The sequence below is a fragment of the Taurulus bubalis genome (assembly GCF_910589615.1).
Source record: "Taurulus bubalis genome assembly, chromosome: 21".
NCBI lineage: Eukaryota > Metazoa > Chordata > Actinopteri > Perciformes > Cottidae > Taurulus > Taurulus bubalis.
The window spans coordinates 12,743,680-12,763,437 of NC_136609.1; the positions used below are offsets into that span (position 1 = coordinate 12,743,680).

The following is a 19,758-nucleotide window of genomic DNA, read 5'->3' on the forward strand; positions in this document are numbered from 1 at the left end:
AATGGTTCAACATATAAATCAACATATAATGGTTCAACATATAAGTCAACATATAATGGTTCAACATATAAATCAACATATAATGGTTCAACATATAAGTCAACGTATAGTGGTTCAACATATAAATCAACATATAATGGTTCAACATATAAATCAACATATAATGGTTCAACATATAAGTCAACATATAATGGTTCAACATATAAATCAACATATAATGGTTCAACATATAAGTCAACGTATAGTGGTTCAACATATAAATCAACATATAATGGTTCAACATATAAATCAACATATAATGGTTCAACATATAAATCAACATATAATGGTTCAACATATAAGTCAACGTATAGTGGTTCAACATATAAGTCAACATATAATGGTTCAACATATAATGGTTCAACATATAAATCAACATATAATGGTTCAACATATAAGTCAACATATAATGGTTCAACATATAAATCAACATATAATGGTTCAACACATAACTCAACATATAATGGTTCAACACAAATCAACATATAATGGTTCAACATATAAATCAACATTTAAGTCAACATATAATGGTTCAACATATAAGTCAACATATAGTGGTTTAACATATAAGTCAACATATAGTGGTCCAACATATAAGTCAACATATAGTGGTTCAACATATAAGTCAACATATAGTGGTTCAACATATAAGTCAACATATAGTGGTCCAACATATAAGTCAACATATAGTGGTTCAACATATAAGTCAACATATAGTGGTTCAACATATAAGTCAACATATAGTGGTCCAACATATAAGTCAACGTATAGTGGTTCAACATATAATGGTTCAACATATAATGGTTCAACATATAATGGTTCAACATATAAGTCAATGTATAGTGGTTCAACATATAATGGTTCAACATATAATGGTTCAACATATAATGGTTCAACATATAAGTCAACGTATAGTGGTTCAACATATAATGGTTCAACATATAATGGTTCAACATATAATGGTTCAACATATAAGTCAACGTATAGTGGTTCAACATATAATGGTTCAACATATAATGGTTCAACATATAATGGTTCAACATATAAGTCAACGTATAGTGGTTCAACATATAATGGTTCAACATATTATGGTTCAACATATAAGTCAACATATAGTGGTTCAACATATAAGTCAACATATAATGGTTCAACATATAATGGTTCAACATATAAGTCAACGTATAGTGGTTCAACATATAATGGTTCAACATATAATGGTTCAACATATAATGGTTCAACATATAAGTCAACATATAATGGTTCAACATATAGTGGTTCAACATATAATGGTTCAACATATAATGGTTCAACATATAATGGTTCAACATATAAGTCAACGTATAGTGGTTCAACATATAATGGTTCAACATATAAGTCAACGTATAGTGGTTCAACATATAAGTCAACATATAATGGTTCAACATATAATGGTTCAACATATAAGTCAACATATAAGTCAACATATAATGGTTCAACATATAAGTCAACATATAATGGTTCAACATATAATGGTTCAACATATAAGTCAACATATAATGGTTCAACATATAATGGTTCAACATATAAGTCAACGTATAGTGGTTCAACATATAATGGTTCAACATATAATGGTTCAACATATAAGTCAACATATAATGGTTCAACATATAATGGTTCAACATATAAGTCAACGTATAGTGGTTCAACATATAAGTCAACATATAATGGTTCAACATATAGTGGTTCAACATATAATAGTTCAACATATAATGGTTCAACATATAAGTCAACGTATAGTGGTTCAACATATAATGGTTCAACATATAATGGTTCAACATATAAGTCAACGTATAATGGTTCAACATATAAGTCAACGTATAGTGGTTCAACATATAAGTCAACATATAATGGTTCAACATATAAGTCAACATATAAGTCAACATATAATGGTTCAACATATAAGTCAACATATAATGGTTCAACATATAAGTCAACGTATAGTGGTTCAACATATAAGTCAACATATAATGGTTCAACATATAAGTCAACATATAAGTCAACATATAATGGTTCAACATATAAGTCAACATATAATGGTTCAACATATAATGGTTCAACATATAATGGTTCAACATATAATGGTTCAACATATAATGGTTCAACATATAAGTCAACGTATAGTGGTTCAACATATAAGTCAACATATAGTGGTTCAACATATAAGTCAACATATAATGGTTCAACATATAAGTCAACATATAGTGGTTCAACATATAAGTCAACATATAATAGTTCAACATATAAGTCAACGTATAAATCAACGTATAAATCAACATATAGTGCTAGAATCTGAAGGCCTTTTGTTAAACTTAATGTGGAACAATATTCACAATAAAGACTTTATTTACACAACCTGTGTGTCATGTATGTGAGCGCACGTCATTGTGCAACTCTGCATTTTATCCTGTGTGTGTGTGTGTGTGTGTGTGTGTGTGTGTGTGTGTGTGTGTGTGTGTGTGTGTGTGTGTGTGTGTGTGTGTGTGTGTCATTTGGTGCTGCTGCTAACTGATATGTCAGAAAATCAATTAATTACTTTTAAGCGGCAGTTAACTGCATCCGCACAATACACCCCATGAATTATAGACGAAGTGTGTGTGTGTGTGTGTGCGAGTGTGTGTGTGTGTGTGTGTGTGTGTGTGTGTGTGTGTGTGTGTGTGTGTGTGTGTGTGTGTGTGTGTATTAGAATGGGCTGCTCTGTTAACTAGAGACAATTGCTAACTTCTCCGTCATTGATCAATTGATGAGAGTGCTTCGATACAAATCTACTGAGCTCTGAAGTGTCTGAAGTGACTCATCTATGGTGTGTATGTGTGTGTGTGTGTGTGTGTGTGTGTGTGTGTGTGTGTGTGTGTGTGTGTGTGTGTCTGTGTGTGATTGTGTGATTGTGTGATTGTGTGTGTGTGTCATTTTAAATAGTAGCAATCCAACCTTTTACATTTGCTGTTCTTAATAATCTGGAGTAACGTTTACACATTTATACATTTACACACTTATAAATGTACACATTTATACATTCATACATTTACACATTTACACATTTATACATTTACACATTTACACATTTACACATTTACACACTTACACATTTACACACTTATAAATTTATACATTTATACATTTACACATTTATACATTTACACATTTACACATTTACACATGTATACATTTACACATTTACACATTTACACACTTATAAATTTATACATTTATACATTTACACATTTATACATTTACACATTTACACATTTATACATTTACACATTTATACATTTATACATTTACACATTTACACATTTACACATTTACACACTTACACATTTACACATTTACACACTTATAAATTTATACATTTATACATTTACACATTTATACATTTACACATTTACACATTTACACATGTATACATTTACACATTTACACATTTACACACTTATAAATTTATACATTTATACATTTACACATTTATACATTTACACATTTACACATTTATACATTTACACATTTATACATTTACACATTTACACATTTACACATTTACACATGTATACATTTACACATTTACACATTTACACATTTATACATTTACACATTTACACATTTACACATGTATACATTTACACATTTATACATTTACACATTTACACATTTATACATTTACACATTTACACACTTAGAAATTTACACATTTACACATTTACACACTTATTCATTGACACATTTACACATTTACACACTTATAAATGTACACATTTGCACACTTACACACTTATACATTTACACATTTACACACTTACCACATCTCTTCATCCATCTCTTCATCCATCTCTTCATCCATCTCTTCATCTATCTCTTCATCAGCTCTTCATCCTGCATCTTTACATGATCAGGAACTTCATAAACTGTTGTTATGTAAATGTCCCACAGACCCCCAGTTCATAATCCTGCAGATACTGCAACACCCTCATCTTCTCCATTGTTACCTCATTAGTGACTCAACAGACATGTATTGAAATGAAAACCTTCAGGATGCCTTTAAACTCCAGGCGGATGTATGTTTATGAATGTTTATGAATGTTTATGATGCTTTAGTTTCAGTGATGAGGCGTTCAGGTGCTGATGAGGAACCAGACATTAACAGAGTCCTCTTCTCCCCAGACCCTCCATCGACCCCTCACTCAGGGGGGCAGCGTGTGTGTGTGTGTGTGTGTGTGTGTGTGTGTGTGTGTGTGTGTGTGTGTGTGTGTGTGTGTGTGTGTGTGTGTGTGTGTGTGTGCGTGTGTGTGCGTGCGGTTGTGCGCGTGTGTGTGTGTGTGTGGTATTGATCCTCACCATGCCACTGTCACTGGCCTCAGGGTGGCCTCAGCTCAGGGGACAGACAGCCGCTGGCAGAGAGAGAGAGAGAGAGAGAGAGTGGGAGAGAGAGAGAGGAGGAGAGGGAGAGAGGGAGGGGGAGAGGGAGAGAGGGAGAGAGGTGTCTCTTCTTTTTGATTTCCTTTCCCTCGTGCAGAAACTCTGTAACTACTGAATACTTGGCACATGAAATATAACTATATATAATATATCTGTTATGGTGATCACTATCTCTAAAGGTCAAGGCTGAGCTTGTCAACATGTCACACTGTCATATTGGAGGGTTCTGACCCTGAGCTGCTGTCTGCTGTCCGGCTCGAGCAGAGTTCACGGGACAGGGTGTCATCCTTTACTCTGACGGGACGTCTGTGAGGAGGCATGGACCTCAACCAGCTGAGACACTTTATACAGTTTAACTTGTATGACGTGAATGTGGAACATAATGCAATAATAGAACAAGTAGGAGGCAAGTTATCATAACTGAAGCTTAATATGAGGGCTCTTATTCTGAACAGGAGGAAACATGAAAACATTAAAAACACATTTTGGGCGAATAAAAAAAAATTAAGACATTTTTTTTGTATTCATAGTCCCATAAACGTCAGCATGTTGGAGTGGTGAACGGTGAGGAGGAGCCCCTGAGTCAGACAGCAGATAGCTGCATTAGAGATGATGCAGCTGATCACAGTGAGGGAGTCTCTGGAGCCCAACAAACTCCACGGACATAAGTAATAAGTCCATATCCAAAGAAAGAACCTTCATCTCTTTGACGTGGGCGACCCTCTCACTGTGTCAGACGCTGTCGCCTACAGAGCAGGACCACATGCAGGACCACATGCAGGACCACATGCAGGACCACATGCAGGACCACATGCAGGACCACATGCAGGACCACATGCAGGACCAGCTGAGCTTTGTGGGCCTGGTTTGGGCTCACTCTGAACAAACACTGTTGGTCTGAGGGTTACAGGGCTGTCGCTCACACTTGTCAGCGTACACACACACAAACACACACACACACACGGAAGGCTTTATGGTGATGTCACCAGCCAAAGGGCCTCTGGGAGAGTCACTGTGGGAGCCCACTGTCCACCAGCATGTGTATGTGTGTGTGTGTGTGTGTGTGTGTGTGTGTGTGTGTGTGTGTGTGTGTGTGTGTGTGTGTGTGTGTGTGTGTGTGTGGTCACTGTGAGGTTTGCTAGAGCATCTCTATCCCGCTTTAACCAGCAGAGCGATGGAAACACATGGATACTTCAGCTTGACGTGAGCAGACGAGAAGGGGTTAAACAGGGACGAGGTCATGTGACCTCTGTGTATCCCATTGGGTCTCTGGGACAGGGGACGAGGTCATGTGACCAATAGAAAGACACGTTGTGGTCAGACCAACGTCTGACTCGTCTGACATCACAGACAGCCGTGTTGTGATGTCAGACGAGTCAGACGCGTTCCAGAGGATGCTGCTCAACGAACGGCTCTCAGAGTTTACACTCTAAATAAATAAATAAATAAAGTGTCTGACAGTAACATCGTTCACTGGAAACGATTCAGAGGAAGTAACAACATGGACCAGGACTGTGTTAAGAGAGTGAGAGACAGTGAGAGAGTGAGACAGTGAGACCGTGAGAGAGTGAGACACTGAGATAGTGAGTGAGTGATACAGTGAGGTTGTAAGAGAGTGAGGCAGTAAGAGAGTGAGAGGGTGAGACAGTGAGACAGAAAGAGGGTGAGAGAGTGAGACAGAAAGAGGGTAAGACAGTGAGATAGTGAGAGAGTGAGACAGCAAGAGGGTAAGAGAGTGAGAGAATGAGACCTCCACCTTCCCGGAACATGATTACAGTTATAAAATGAAAGTCTTGCTATGACATCGTCTGCTGCAGAAAAAGAGTTATTGGTCGTCAGCTCCTACAACATCTCCTCTCCAAGGACTTCTCCTCTCCGAGGACTTCTCCTCTCCTAGGACATCTTCTCTCCTCTCCTAGGACATCTTCTCTCCTCTCCTCGGACATCTCCTCTCCTAGGATTTCTCCTCTCCTAGGACATCTTCTCTCCTCTCCTAGGACATCTTCTCTCCTCTCCGAGGACTTCTCCTCTCCTAGAACATCTTCTCTCCTCTCCTAGGACATCTTCTCTCCTCTCCTCGGACATCTCCTCTCCGAGGACTTCTCCTCTCCTAGGACATCTTCTCTCCTCTCCTAGGACATCTTCTCTCCTCTCCTCGGACATCTCCTCTCCTAGGATTTCTCCTCTCCTAGGACATCTCCTCCCCTCCTTAGCAGATGAAAGTACACGGAGTGGACCACAGAGTTCAACCAATCAGATCTTTAGTTTGACAAGCTGGGCGTATCCTTTGACGCCTGCAAAATGGTGTGGACGTGTGATTGGTCGAAACCGAAAAACTGTACAACCGTGTTGCTGAACTTCCTGTTAACAAGGAGAGCGGATGGACTTTGTCTTTAATGAGCAGCATCTGGTGAGTGAAGTGCTGTTTCTGTTTGTGCATCTGCGGTGGCGTGTTGATGTGTCTATGCTGTTTTCATCATGGATTGTTTTGTCATGTTAGAACTAAGTTCTTGTTGACGGGGAAACCCGGTGGGCTGACGGGGTTGGGCTTCAGGTGGGTCAGTCAGGAGGCCGAGGCGAGGCCGTGCGTCCGACCGAGAGGCGCCGCGTGACTGCGCGTTGCTCGGCGGGGTGTCCTGGTGGGTGGAGCTTCGCGGGTCGGTCCCCGCGCCCCGTGTGACTCCCTCCATGCCCGTGGTGGTGCCGTGTGGCGGAGTGGGCGTCTGCTGTCCACACATGGTGGACGGTATGAAGGCGCCACGCATTGAGTGTCTGGCAGTAACCGGGACACTTTTCCCCCAGTCCGTCCCTGATGTGGACTATATGACACTGAAGGCCTAGGTCGAAAACGCACGGCCCGCCACTGAGTTAGTTACTAGCTCTTCTGAGGCAAAGCAGAGTGACCTCTGTGACTGTTTGACCTCTACCAGACATGCGGGCTGTTAGCGGCTGCCGTATGGCGCTAGCTGCTTCTGCGTCCTTCCCATCGTGAACATGGACAGCAGCAGCTTCTACTGCAGTCAAACTCATATCACTCAAGTGTGTGACCTCAATGTTCAACCAGAACTTCAAAATAGCAAGAGATGGGGAGAAGGGAGGAAGGGAGGAAACGGGAGGAAAATCATTTGAGTAGCTAAATGAAATTAGCAGCTTTAAAGCGCCCGAGGGCAGAGTGGAGCGGTGTCCCCCGTGGCTACGCTTTAGAGAAGGAGGGATGACTTAAGCTTGACTGGCTCCTCGCACTTACTCGCTCACTCTTGGTGCTCACTAATATGCGGGTGAGATGGGGGGGCGAGGGTATAAAGGCTGTTTGAGGAGGTGAGGACAGGCTGCAGCGCCTCTTTGTCCAAAGACTTTGTGATGCTCCTTCAAGTCTTTTTGTTGACTTGACATTTTGGAATCTTGGACAGTAAAAAGTGAAAAGAAAACCTTATTTATTTCTTCCTTCTTCTTTTTGATTTTTTCTTCTGTTTCCTCCTGTTCCCCTCTTGTGTTCTGGTTGTCTCCTCATCTTTACCCGTGGCCCTCGGCTCTCTTCCCGCTGGCTGTTGGACCTTTGGCCCCAGCTGTTGCTGCTTCTGTCCCCAGGATCCAGACATGAACCCTGGGACCTTCTCCGGCTCCGGTCCCCTGTCCTGGGCCATGTACCTGATGAGGAAGGGCCGGCCGGGCAGCGCACTCTTTGGTAAAGCTCACTCTTCTTCACTCCCCTTGTCCTCGTCATCCCCGTCATGACCGCTTTGTGTTTATTGCTTTTAACTGGATATGAATCTGTGTTTTAGTATTAAAGCTGCTGTGTGTAGACACATTGCTTCCACATGATGCGTGGCGACAATACTCCGTGTTGGTGTCTGAGCTTCTGAGGAGCTGCTGATCCTCGGACCGCTCAAAATATGAACGGCACTTTTTCTCTGGAGACATTTGATGTTGAGCTTGTAGTTTGTAAACTCTTCAGCTGAAGGACTTCTAGTCCTACTCCTCTGGTCCACAGCCTCTGGGTCTGAGACCTCTTCAAGGCCAGACTGTTGTTGAGGGACTCCAGAGGTCCTGGATCAGTTCTACCCGTTCTGTAGAGACTATCTATCTATCTATCTATCTATCTATCTATCTATCTATCTATCTATCTATCTATCTATCTATCTATCTATCTATCTGTCTATCTATCTATCTATCTATCTATCTAATATCTATCTATCTATCTATCTATCTATCTATCTATCTATCTATCTATCTATCTAATATCTATCTATCTATCTATTTATCTATCTATCTATCTATCTATCTATCTATCTATCAATCTAATATCTATCTATCTATCTATCTATCTATCAATCTAATATCTATCTATCTATCTATCTATCTATCTATCTATCTATCTATCTATCTATCTATCTATCTAATATCTATCTATCTATCTATCTAATATCTATCTATCTATCTATCTATCTATCTATCTAATATCTATCTATCTATCTATCTATCTATCTATCTATCTATCTATCTATCTATCTATCTATCTATCTATCAATCTAATATCTATCTATCTATCTATCTATCTATCAATCTAATATCTATCTATCTATCTATCTATCTATCTATCTATCTATCTATCTATCTATCTATCTATCTATCTATCTATCTATCTAATATCTATCTATCTATCTATCTATCTATCTATCTATCTATCTATCTATCTATCTATCTAATATCTATCTATCTATCTATCTATCTATCTAATATCTATCTATCTATCTAATATCTATCTATCTATCTATCTATCTATCTATCTATCTATATATCTATCTATCTATCTATCTATCTATCTATCTATCTATCTATCTATTTATCTATCTATCTATCTATCTATCTAATATCTATTTATCTAATATCTATGTATCTATATATCTAATATCTATCTATCTAATATCTATCTATCTAATATCTATTAATCTATCTATCTATCTATCTAATATCTATCTATCAATCTATCTAATATCTATCTATCTATCTATCTATGTATGTATGTATGTATCTATCTATCTATCTATCTATCTATCTATCTATCTATCTATCTATCTATCTATCTAATATCTATTTATCCATCTATTTATCTATCTCTCTATCAGAAAGCAGAGGATGATCTCACATGAAGGATGTGAACTAAAGGACTTCAGTATTGGGATTCTGATCGCAGATTAATTCTGTGTTTTATTTAGAAATCTTTAAAAGAACTTTGCCTAAATGTTTGTGCTTTTGGAGGCTGGTCGTGATTTCTGCTGGAGGAGATGTAGAATATGCTTTGTGAAAACTGTATTTGAAAGTATATAAAGTACTAGGATGAAGTACTTCTGTGTCATCGTCCTGAAGCTGCTCTGGAAACCTTTCTCAAGCATTTCTTCAAATTGAGGAGTCGTATTTATACTGCGGCTGAAAATATGAAGCAATGCTGGTATCAATAACTTTGATAGGCGATTGTGACTGTATTGATTATGGATCAGAGGACACTGAGCCGCTCACATTACAGTCAGTCAGAGTGAAATCCACCTCCTCTCTTTCCTCTCCTCCTCTCTTTCCTCATCTCTTTCCTTTCCTCCTCTCTTTCCTCTCCTCCTTCTTTCCTCTCCTCCTCTCTTTCCTCTCCTCCTCTCTTTCCTCTCCTTCTTTCCTCTCCTTCTCTCTCCTCTCTTTCCTCTCCCCTCTTTTATTGCTGTCTTTAAAACATCACCATCTCACTCTGACACAATATTTTCTGAACCTTCAAGTCTTTTGTTCAAAACTAACATTATCCATTTTTATTTTCGGAGATGGATGAATTCATGCATTGCATCTAGTTATGAAATAAATTGTTACTCATATTTAACTGAATATTAACCATTCAGACATTTTGTGGCAACATAAATATATGACGATGCCTATGAATGAAGAGCATCTGACTTGTTCTATAGAACGTGTCTATTGGCCTAACACAGATATGGTTTCATCCTTCAGTGTTTGAATTATTAATAAGTGTGCTGTATGAGGAACAAATGTCCAGCGTCAGGTGTAATGACACTAAGTGTGATGAAGAGGCTGACAGAAGTCCTTCAGCAGGTTCCACGCTGCTCACAGTGATGGAGAGAAGAGTTATGATCATATCCAGCTGCTTATGCAATGTGTAACAATGTGTGACACCATTGTGAGCGTTTGAATCGGTCCACAGCTGATCTCTTGATAACAAGTAAAAACAGACAGATACGGGATGAGAAAGTGAAAAATAGATATTCTTCCAAGGGCAACCCGTCCATCAACGGCCGGCAGAGGAGCGTTTACATATTTCATAACCCCGTCGGCTACAGAGGAGAGGAGGCTGGAGGCTCCCGAAAACTCATCCGACAGCTGCTCTCCTCCAGCCACTGACCCGCAGCCTGGTGGGGCTGCAGGCTCAGGGCCTGGACCAGGTCCTCCTGAGACCTGCAGGCTCAGGGTCTGGACCAGGTCCTCCTGAGACCTGCAGGCTCAGGGCCTGGACCAGGTCCTCCTGAGTCCTGCAGGCTCAGGGCCTGGACCAGGTCCTCCTGAGTCGTGCAGGCTCAGGGCCTGGACCAGGTCCTCCTGAGTCCTGCAGGCTCAGGGCCTGGTCCAGGTCACAGGGAGAGTGTGATGCTTTTGGGAAGTGGGAACCAAAAACTACCTTTAATGTAAACATATTATTTTCATTAATCACATGATCCAGCTTGAACTTGTGAGTGGAGCAGAAAACAATCTGTTGGATTTATTCACACGTTAAAATATCCTCCTGGAATTTAAACCATGAATTCAGATATATACTGAATATATATATATATATATATATATATATATATATATATATATATATATATATATATATATATATGTATATGTGTGTATATATATATATATATATATATATATATATATATATATATATATATATATATATATATATATATATATATATATATATATAAATACACACATACATATATAAATATATATATATATATATATATATTTCAGTGCGTTTGATTCCATGGTATTTACATTTCAACGTATTCATTGATATTTATTTTATTATTCGGTTCCTTATAACATTAAACCCAGGAGAGCTTCTCTCTGCTTCCATAGTTATTGTATTATTAGAGATATTGTTGAAGCCATAACGCACACTGTGTTTTATGACTGCTGAGTTTTCCTCATGATTACTGTTTGGTGAACATGCGGCTCAAATCACGCTGAGATATAACAGGATGCATTCTGGGATGCAGAGATGACTGACAGCTGATACAATGCTTCATCAGCTGTTTGTTCAAAACTAAAACATCACAGGTGTTTACTTCAAATATGACCACGCCTCCTTTATTAATTTAGTATTTTTGTTTTCAGACGAGCGACAGCAGAATAGAACGAGATGAAGACATTTCATCTTTTTATTTTCATTGAGCATCTGATTCACTTTCAGTATTCAGTTCATCGTTATTTATTCTTTAATATCAGTCAATCTTCACAGCAGTTATTTATTTCAGAATTGCAGTAATTTTGTTAAGTTAAATCCTCCTGAGTTCATCGGTTATGTTGTATTTGTTTTTAATTATCAGTCAATCCTCACTTCATGTAGTTATTAGTTTTATTTGATGTGTATTTAATGTTGTTGGTTTTTATATCTGGTTTGAAAATTTAAACAATTTTACATCCAAATAAAAAAGTCAACATTAGAAATGAATGTAAATGTTTCTCCTCTGAATCATCTTTCTACTCAATATCACGCTGACAATGTGGCATTTTATGACTTGTTTTAGAATATTTCAAATTATAAATAATATAAATATCATCAGTAATGCTGTGATATAATTTCCTAAGTATTCATCCATAATACTGTATGAATTATTGTTATTCAAGCAGGAAAAACAACACATTATATGTTATGTATTATTATGTATATGTTATGTATTCATATTTATATGTTATGTATTAATATGTATATGTTATGTATTATTATTTACATGCCACGAATAATTCAATAATAATTCAACATAAAAGCAATTATGAGTTAATGTCTGACAGTCATAGAACATATTTAACTATGAACAATTTCATTCACAATATGAACAATATACATATAATATAATTCACATTATACATTAATACCCATGATAGTAACGCAGGAGGGTCCTGAACCACTAGAATGAGACTAAAGTCCTGCAACACCAGGACCGGGTCCGGAGGAGCTCTGGTCCTGGTTCAGATCCAGACTGCCCCCTGTCGGCCGCGGCCGGTACCACCGCTGCTCCAGACGCACGAGCGGCAGCTTGAAGGAGAGCGGCGCGTGCGCGTTGAGTTGTGGAGGTTTGACGGGTTCTCTCAGGTCTCTGTAGACCTGAGTCCGGGTTTCTGTAGACCTGAGTCCGGGTTTCTGTAGACCTGAGTCCGGGTCTCTGTAGACCTGAGTCCGGGTTTCTGTAGACCTGAGTCCGGGTTTCTGTAGACCTGAGTCCATTCAGCGCAACAGGAAGTGCCGCTCCGCTCGCTCCCTTAAGCCCCGCCTCCTCTCGGACGGACATAACGCTGATTGGTCCATCCCCTCCTCGGGCAGCCAGCGGGGAGCCTCCTGATTGGCTGAGAGCCGAGACGCTCTGCCGGTAAGAGAGAGAGAGAGAGAGAGAGAGAGAGAGAGACTAACGGTAGCAGCGTGCACGTGAAGCAGGAGGACCGACACAGAAAGTTGAGACCAGGTCTCAGAGTTACTCTCTAGTTCCTCCGCTCCTCTTGACCCGGGAGGACCAGAGCTTGAGGACCAGGAGCCTGAAGACCCGGAGCCTGAAGACCCGGAGCCTGAAGACCCGGAGCCTGAAGACCCGCACATCCTCCAGTCTCTCTGACCCCGCGTGCTCTGGGCTTTCTGAACCGCGCGGCTGGAGGACTAGAGACCAGCAGCCGCTTCTGGTCCGTCTGTCCGCCACAAGTCCACACCGGGACTCTGACCCAGAGCCTCAGTCTGCTGCCGAGAGACACGAGGACCGGGGGGACCGGGAAGATCGGGAGGGTTACGGGAGGACCGGGAGGACCGGGGGGATCGGGAGGGTTACGGGGGGACCGGGAGGGTTACGAGAGGACCGGGAGGGTTAGGGGAGGACCGGGAGGACCGGGAGGATCGGGAGGGTTACGGGAGGAAGACCGGGAGGAAGACCGGGAGGAGAGTCGCGGGTCCGCGGACGCACTGTGGCGCACAAATGGTGTTTCTGTGGGACGCCAAATACGGTACGAGCCTGTGACGCGTTACCGGGACTTTACGCACACTATACATTTAATATATAAATATAATATATATATATATATATATATATATATATATATATATATATATATATATATATATATATATATATTCATATTTAGTATTGTTGTTATTATGATGTGTCGTTATCAGAGATGAGAGTCGGTGAGAGCAGCTGCTGTATTTATGCCTCACAGTTATAGTACTCATGTACTCATGTACTCATGATAGTACATTAAATACTCTACAGTTGTGATATGGTCTATAAGATATTAACCATATGTTCTATAAGTTAAATATCATGTTCACTGTTCTCTGTACTGCAGCAGTCATATTCTCATATTCTCATATTCAGAACATATTTCTGCTCTTATGACGACATGAAGCTATTGGGAGATTTCAAAAAAGGGTTTTAAAATATGTCAGATTTCTATATTTAAATATCTAGTAAAGATGTTTCTTTTGTTTTTCCTTTTTTTTTTATTCAAATGTTGAGATGTTTTATTAAAGAGCTTCATGGTTATGAGTTTATTCAACAAGATACATATGTATTTAACGTTTAAGATTAATTTAACATAATGAACATTTATTGAATAAGATACATATTAATTTAATGTGAGAATATTAATTTAACATGATGAACATTTATTGAATAAGATGAATATTAATTTAATGTGAGAATATTAATTTAACATGATGCACATTTATTGAATAAGATAAATATGTATTTAATGTGCACATTTATTTAATGTGAGGAAGATATATTAAACAAGATGAATATTTGTGAGGAATATTTTTTAACATGATGAACATTTATCTAACAAGAGAAATAATTATTTCACATGAGGAAGATGTATTTAATGTAAGAAATATTTATTGAACAAGATAAATATGTATTGAACAAGAGGAATATTTGTTGAACAAGAGGAATGTTTGTTGAATAAGATAAATATTTATTGAACAAGATAAATATGTATTGAACATGAACATGTATCTACTGGTTTGGTGCAGAGCCACAACTCTAACTTTATTTATTATAGTTACTTATTATTTAACCAGTTAAAGTTTCTTGTGTTTCTGTTCATGAGATGAAGCCGTCTCCTCTTCTTCACTCAGAGACGATGGAGATGCTTCAGTTCTTTCACTGAAGAGAATCTGAAACATTAAAAACGTTCAGAGTGAAGAGTCAGTTTACTCTGTCAGATAATAACCACAGAGAGAGAGAGAGAGAGAGAGAGAGAGAGAGAGAGAGAGAGAGAGAGAGACAGGCAGACAGACAGGCAGACAGACAGGCAGACAGACAGGCAGACAGACAGGCGGTGTAACTTCTTGTTAGCCCCGCCCCTCCCTGGTGACGAGTCCTCTCTCGTATTGGAGGTGACATCATTGTGTGGTGACTTCTTCACTTCTTTCATCATTTTGCAAGGAAAGCCCATTATCGGACAGGAAAGAGTTATTCACTTCATTTGAATGACTGAAACACAGTAAAGCCTTGTGGGAAGATTTCTATTGGTTCAGAACAAAATTTAACTTACCGTTAAATTTATTTAATTACATAAACTCAAAACCTCGCAGTCACTTCCACGCGGCGGCCGTAACGTTTCACTACATCGTTAATAAGTACACTTTACAAAGTCGGGTTTCAACAAAAGACACGTCTTCGTAACCCTACGAGCTCGTAATAATGTAGTAATAATTATCTTTACAAACAAAAACTCTGTAGGTTGTTTAGGCCTTGAAGCATCTGGAAAAAGGCCTTTCTGGGGAATCTTGATCAAATTATGCTCAGATCATGCTGGATGTTTATAGTTATGATCAAAATATAGTATACAAGTGTCATTTTTGGAAATATACATTTTATTCCAAATAACATTCTGAAAAAATAAAAATAAATTAACACAAGTGTTAGAACTCATTTAGGGTTTATACGACTACTTGAAGAATGGGTACAGGGAACCAGAGCTCTGGGGTGAGGACGTTACACGTGTAAGAACTCTGCAGATGAATCCTTTGTTCCATGACATGTCAGAGGAGAGGCAAACCTCCTGAAGAGCACACAGGACATCGTCTCCTGTTGACACCAACTGACCTACAGATGTGCAGTCAGTTATTATATCGATGGGTCTCATCTGGAGGCAGAGCAGCAGCCTCTCTGTGGGGTCACCTCTAGAGCAGCCGCTCTATGTGGGGTCACCTCTAGAGCAGTCGCTCTCTGTGGGGTCACCTCTAGAGCAGTCGCTCTATGTGGGGTCACCTCTAGAGCAGTCGCTCTCTGTGGGGTCACCTCTAGAGCAGCCGCTCTCTGTGGGGTCACCTCTAAAGCAGCAGCCTCTCTCTGTGGGGTCACCTCTAGAGCAGCAGCCTCTCTGTGGGGTCACCTCTAGAGCAGCAGCCTCTCTCTGTGGGGTCACCTCTAGAGCAGCAGCCTCTCTCTGTGGGGTGACCTCAAGAGAAGCAGCCCCTCTCTGTGGGGTGAGCTCAAGAGAAGCAGCCCCTCTCTGTGGGGTCACCTCTAGAGCAGCAGCCTCTCTCTATGGGGTCACCTCTAGAGCAGCCTCTCTCCGTGGGGTCACCTCTAGAGCAGCAGCCTCTCTCTGTGGGGTCACCTCTAGAGCAGCAGCCTCTCTCTGTGGGGTCACCTCAAGAGAAGCAGCCCCTCTCTGTGGGATCACATCTAGAGCAGCAGCCTCTCTCTGTGGGGTCACCTCTAGAGCAGCAGCCTCTCTCTGTGGGGTCACCTCAAGAGAAGCAGCCCCTCTCTGTGGGATCACATCTAGAGCAGCAGCCTCTCTCTGTGGGGTCACCTCTAGAGCAGCCTCTCTCTGTGGGGTCACCTCTGGAGCAGCAGCCTCTCTGTGGGGTGACCTCAAGAGAAGCAGCCCCTCTCTGTGGGTCACGTCTAGAGCAGCAGGAAGATGACCTCTGACCCCTGACCAGTGTTCCCTCTAAGCTGTGCGCGTGCGCGGCCGCGCAGGCCAGTCGAAGTGGCTGTGTAATAGATTTTTCAGACCGCGCACATTTATCAGACCGCACAAACGTTTTTTTTTCAGGGGTTAAAAATCTTTTTTGCGCCAGTGTTTCTGAGATAGGAGTGAGCCATCTCCACAATAATAAGATCTTTGATGTGACGTGTCGAGTCTTCTTGGCCAATCAGCGTCCCCTTTCTCGACATGCGCTCTCTGTACCTCTGCTAGCGCTCTGCCTCCGCTAGCACCACCCACCCCCGCTGTCCTCCTCCGGGCGCCAGGAGTGAAGCTCGCCCAGAGCGCCACATGAGCTCGGGCCGGCGCTGTTTAGGCTCCTCTTGGCGGGCCCTGCTCCAGCAGCTATAGGCTACCATGGCGAAAAGAAAGGCAGAGCAGGTGCCCCAGAAAAAGGTCTGCCTAACATTCAAACATGAGTGGCTAGATGAAATAGTCCAAACTGACACAGGTAGGATGAAACTTTCAGACATATTTAAAAATGAAGACTATTAAGTTATTAAATTGTTTATAGGCTACCTTTAGGAAAAATGACACCATGTCAATTTAATAGGCCTGTAATTATTTTTAAGCACTGCATTAGCATTTTTTTTTCAATGCAGTTCCACTTAAATGTTGTACCTGCTGAGAAATGACTAAACACCTTTGATACTTTTATTTTGTTTATATATATCATTATCAGTCATAACCAGTGAACCAGTCATAACCTCCCCTTATTGAAGTTCAACAAAGATCCTTTAAGTTCAACTAAACTGACGGGTAAAACACCATCATTAAAATGTTCCCAAAGTCCAGACATTATAAAGGATATTGAATAATTATCAACCTTGTATACATATTGATGCATTTGCTGTCATCTCTTTGAATCCCCTATGGCTAACGCAGGCTTGTGGTCATTTTCGGCAGGTTGCGTGGTTGAGAATTGCTCACAGTGCTGAAATGTGCGCTCAGAAAGAAAAGAAATTTGCTCAGTGCGGAAAAAAATTAGAGGGAACATTGCCCCTGACCCGTGTCTCCTCCTCTCCTCAGACCCCGCCCCTGGCCGGCGCTACACGCCCCCCTCAACCACACTGGCCTCGGGGGGTAAGATGGCCGAGGCCCTGCCTCTGGGCACCCAGGAGCCTGGAGGCGCCGCCCTGCTGGGCAAGCTGCGCATGGCGGAGCGCGGCATGCTGGAGGTACGTAAGGCCTGCTGGAGGTACATGAGGCCTGCTGGAGGTACTGGAGGTACCTGAGGCATGCTGGAGGTACCTGAGGCCTGCTGGAGGTACCTGAGGCCTGCTGGGGGTACCTGAGGCCTGCTGGAGGTACCTGAGGCATGCTGGAGGTACCTGAGGCCTGCTGGAGGTACCTGAGGCATGCCGGGGGTACCTGAGGCCTGCTGGGGGTACCTGAGGCCTGCTGGAGGTACCTGAGGCATGCTGGGGGTACCTGAGGCCTGCTGGAGGTACCTAAGGCATGCTGGGGGTACCTGAAGCCTGCTGGAGGTACCTGAGGCCTGCTGGAGGTACTGGAGGTACCTGAGGCATGCTGGAGGTACCTGAGGCATGCTGGAGGTACCTGAGGCCTGCTGGAGGTACCTTAGGCATGCTGGGGGTACCTGAAGCCTGCTGGAGGTACCTGAGGCCTGCTGGAGGTACTGGAGGTACCTGAGGCATGTTTGAGGTACCTGAGGCATGCTGGAGGTACCTGAGGCCTGCTGGAGGTACCTGAGGCCTGCTGGAGGTACCTGAGGCAAGCTGGGGGTACCTGAGGCCTGCTGGGGGTACCTGAGGCCTGCTGGAGGTACCTGAGGCAAGCTGGGGGTACCTGAGGCCTGCTGGGGGTACCTGAGGCCTGCTGGAGGTACCTGAGGCATGCTGGAGGTACCTGAGGCCTGCTGGAGGTACCTGAGGCCTGCTGGAGGTACCTAAGGCATGCTGGGGGTACCTGAAGCCTGCTGGAGGTACCTGAGGCCTGCTGGAGGTACTGGAGGTACCTGAGGCATGCTGGAGGTACCTGAGGCCTGCTGGAGGTACCTTAGGCATGCTGGGGGTACCTGAAGCCTGCTGGAGGTACCTGAGGCCTGCTGGAGGTACTGGAGGTACCTGAGGCCTGCTGGAGGTACCTTAGGCATGCTGGGGGTACCTGAAGCCTGCTGGAGGTACCTGAGGCCTGCTGGAGGTACTGGAGGTACCTGAGGCATGTTGGAGGTACCTGAGGCATGCTGGAGGTACCTGAGGCCTGCTGGAGGTACCTGAGGCATGCTGGGGGTACCTGAGGCCTGCTGGGGGTACCTGAGGCCTGCTGGAGGTACCTGAGGCCTGCTGGAGGTACCTAAGGCATGCTGGGGGTACCTGAAGCCTGCTGGAGGTACCTGAGGCCTGCTGGAGGTACTGGAGGTACCTGAGGCATGTTGGAGGTACCTGAGGCATGCTGGAGGTACCTGAGGCCTGCTGGAGGTACCTGAGGCATGCTGGGGGTACCTGAGGCCTGCTGGAGGTACCTGAGGCATGCTGGAGGTACCTGAGGCCTGCTGGAGGTACCTGAGGCCTGCTGGGGGTACCTGAGGCCTGCTGGAGGTACCTAAGGCATGCTGGGGGTACCTGAAGTCTGCTGGAGGTACCTGAGGCCTGCTGGAGGTACTGGAGGTACCTGAGGCATGCTGGAGGTACCTGAGGCATGCTGGAGGTACCTGAGGCCTGCTGGAGGTACCTTTGGCATGCTGGGGGTACCTGAAGCCTGCTGGAGGTACCTGAGGCCTGCTGGAGGTACTGGAGGTACCTGAGGCATGTTGGAGGTACCTGAGGCATGCTGGAGGTACCTGAGGCCTGCTGGAGGTACCTGAGGCCTGCTGGAGGTACCTGAGGCATGCTGGGGGTACCTGAGGCCTGCTGGGGGTACCTGAGGCCTGCTGGAGGTACCTGAGGCATGCTGGGGGTACCTGAGGCCTGCTGGAGGTACCTGCGGCCTGCTGGAGGTACCTGAGGCCTGCTGGAGGTACCTGAGGCATGCTGGGGGTACCTGAGGCCTGCTGGA

The 19,758-nt window shown here is 42.6% G+C and overlaps 1 protein-coding gene across 1 annotated transcript in view; it reads left to right on the forward strand.

Moving 5' to 3' along the window:
• Positions 1–8,085: 8,085 nt before the first annotated feature.
• runx1 (RUNX family transcription factor 1) overlaps positions 8,086–19,758 on the forward strand; it is a gene marked incomplete at both ends in the record, with an annotated part of 33,631 nt that continues 21,958 nt past the window's right edge. The window contains 2 exons of the mRNA XM_079236592.1: positions 8,086–8,173; positions 17,770–17,918. Of these exons, the coding sequence (XP_079092718.1) occupies positions 8,086–8,173; positions 17,770–17,918 (237 nt within the window). The remainder of the gene's footprint in view (positions 8,174–17,769; positions 17,919–19,758) is intronic.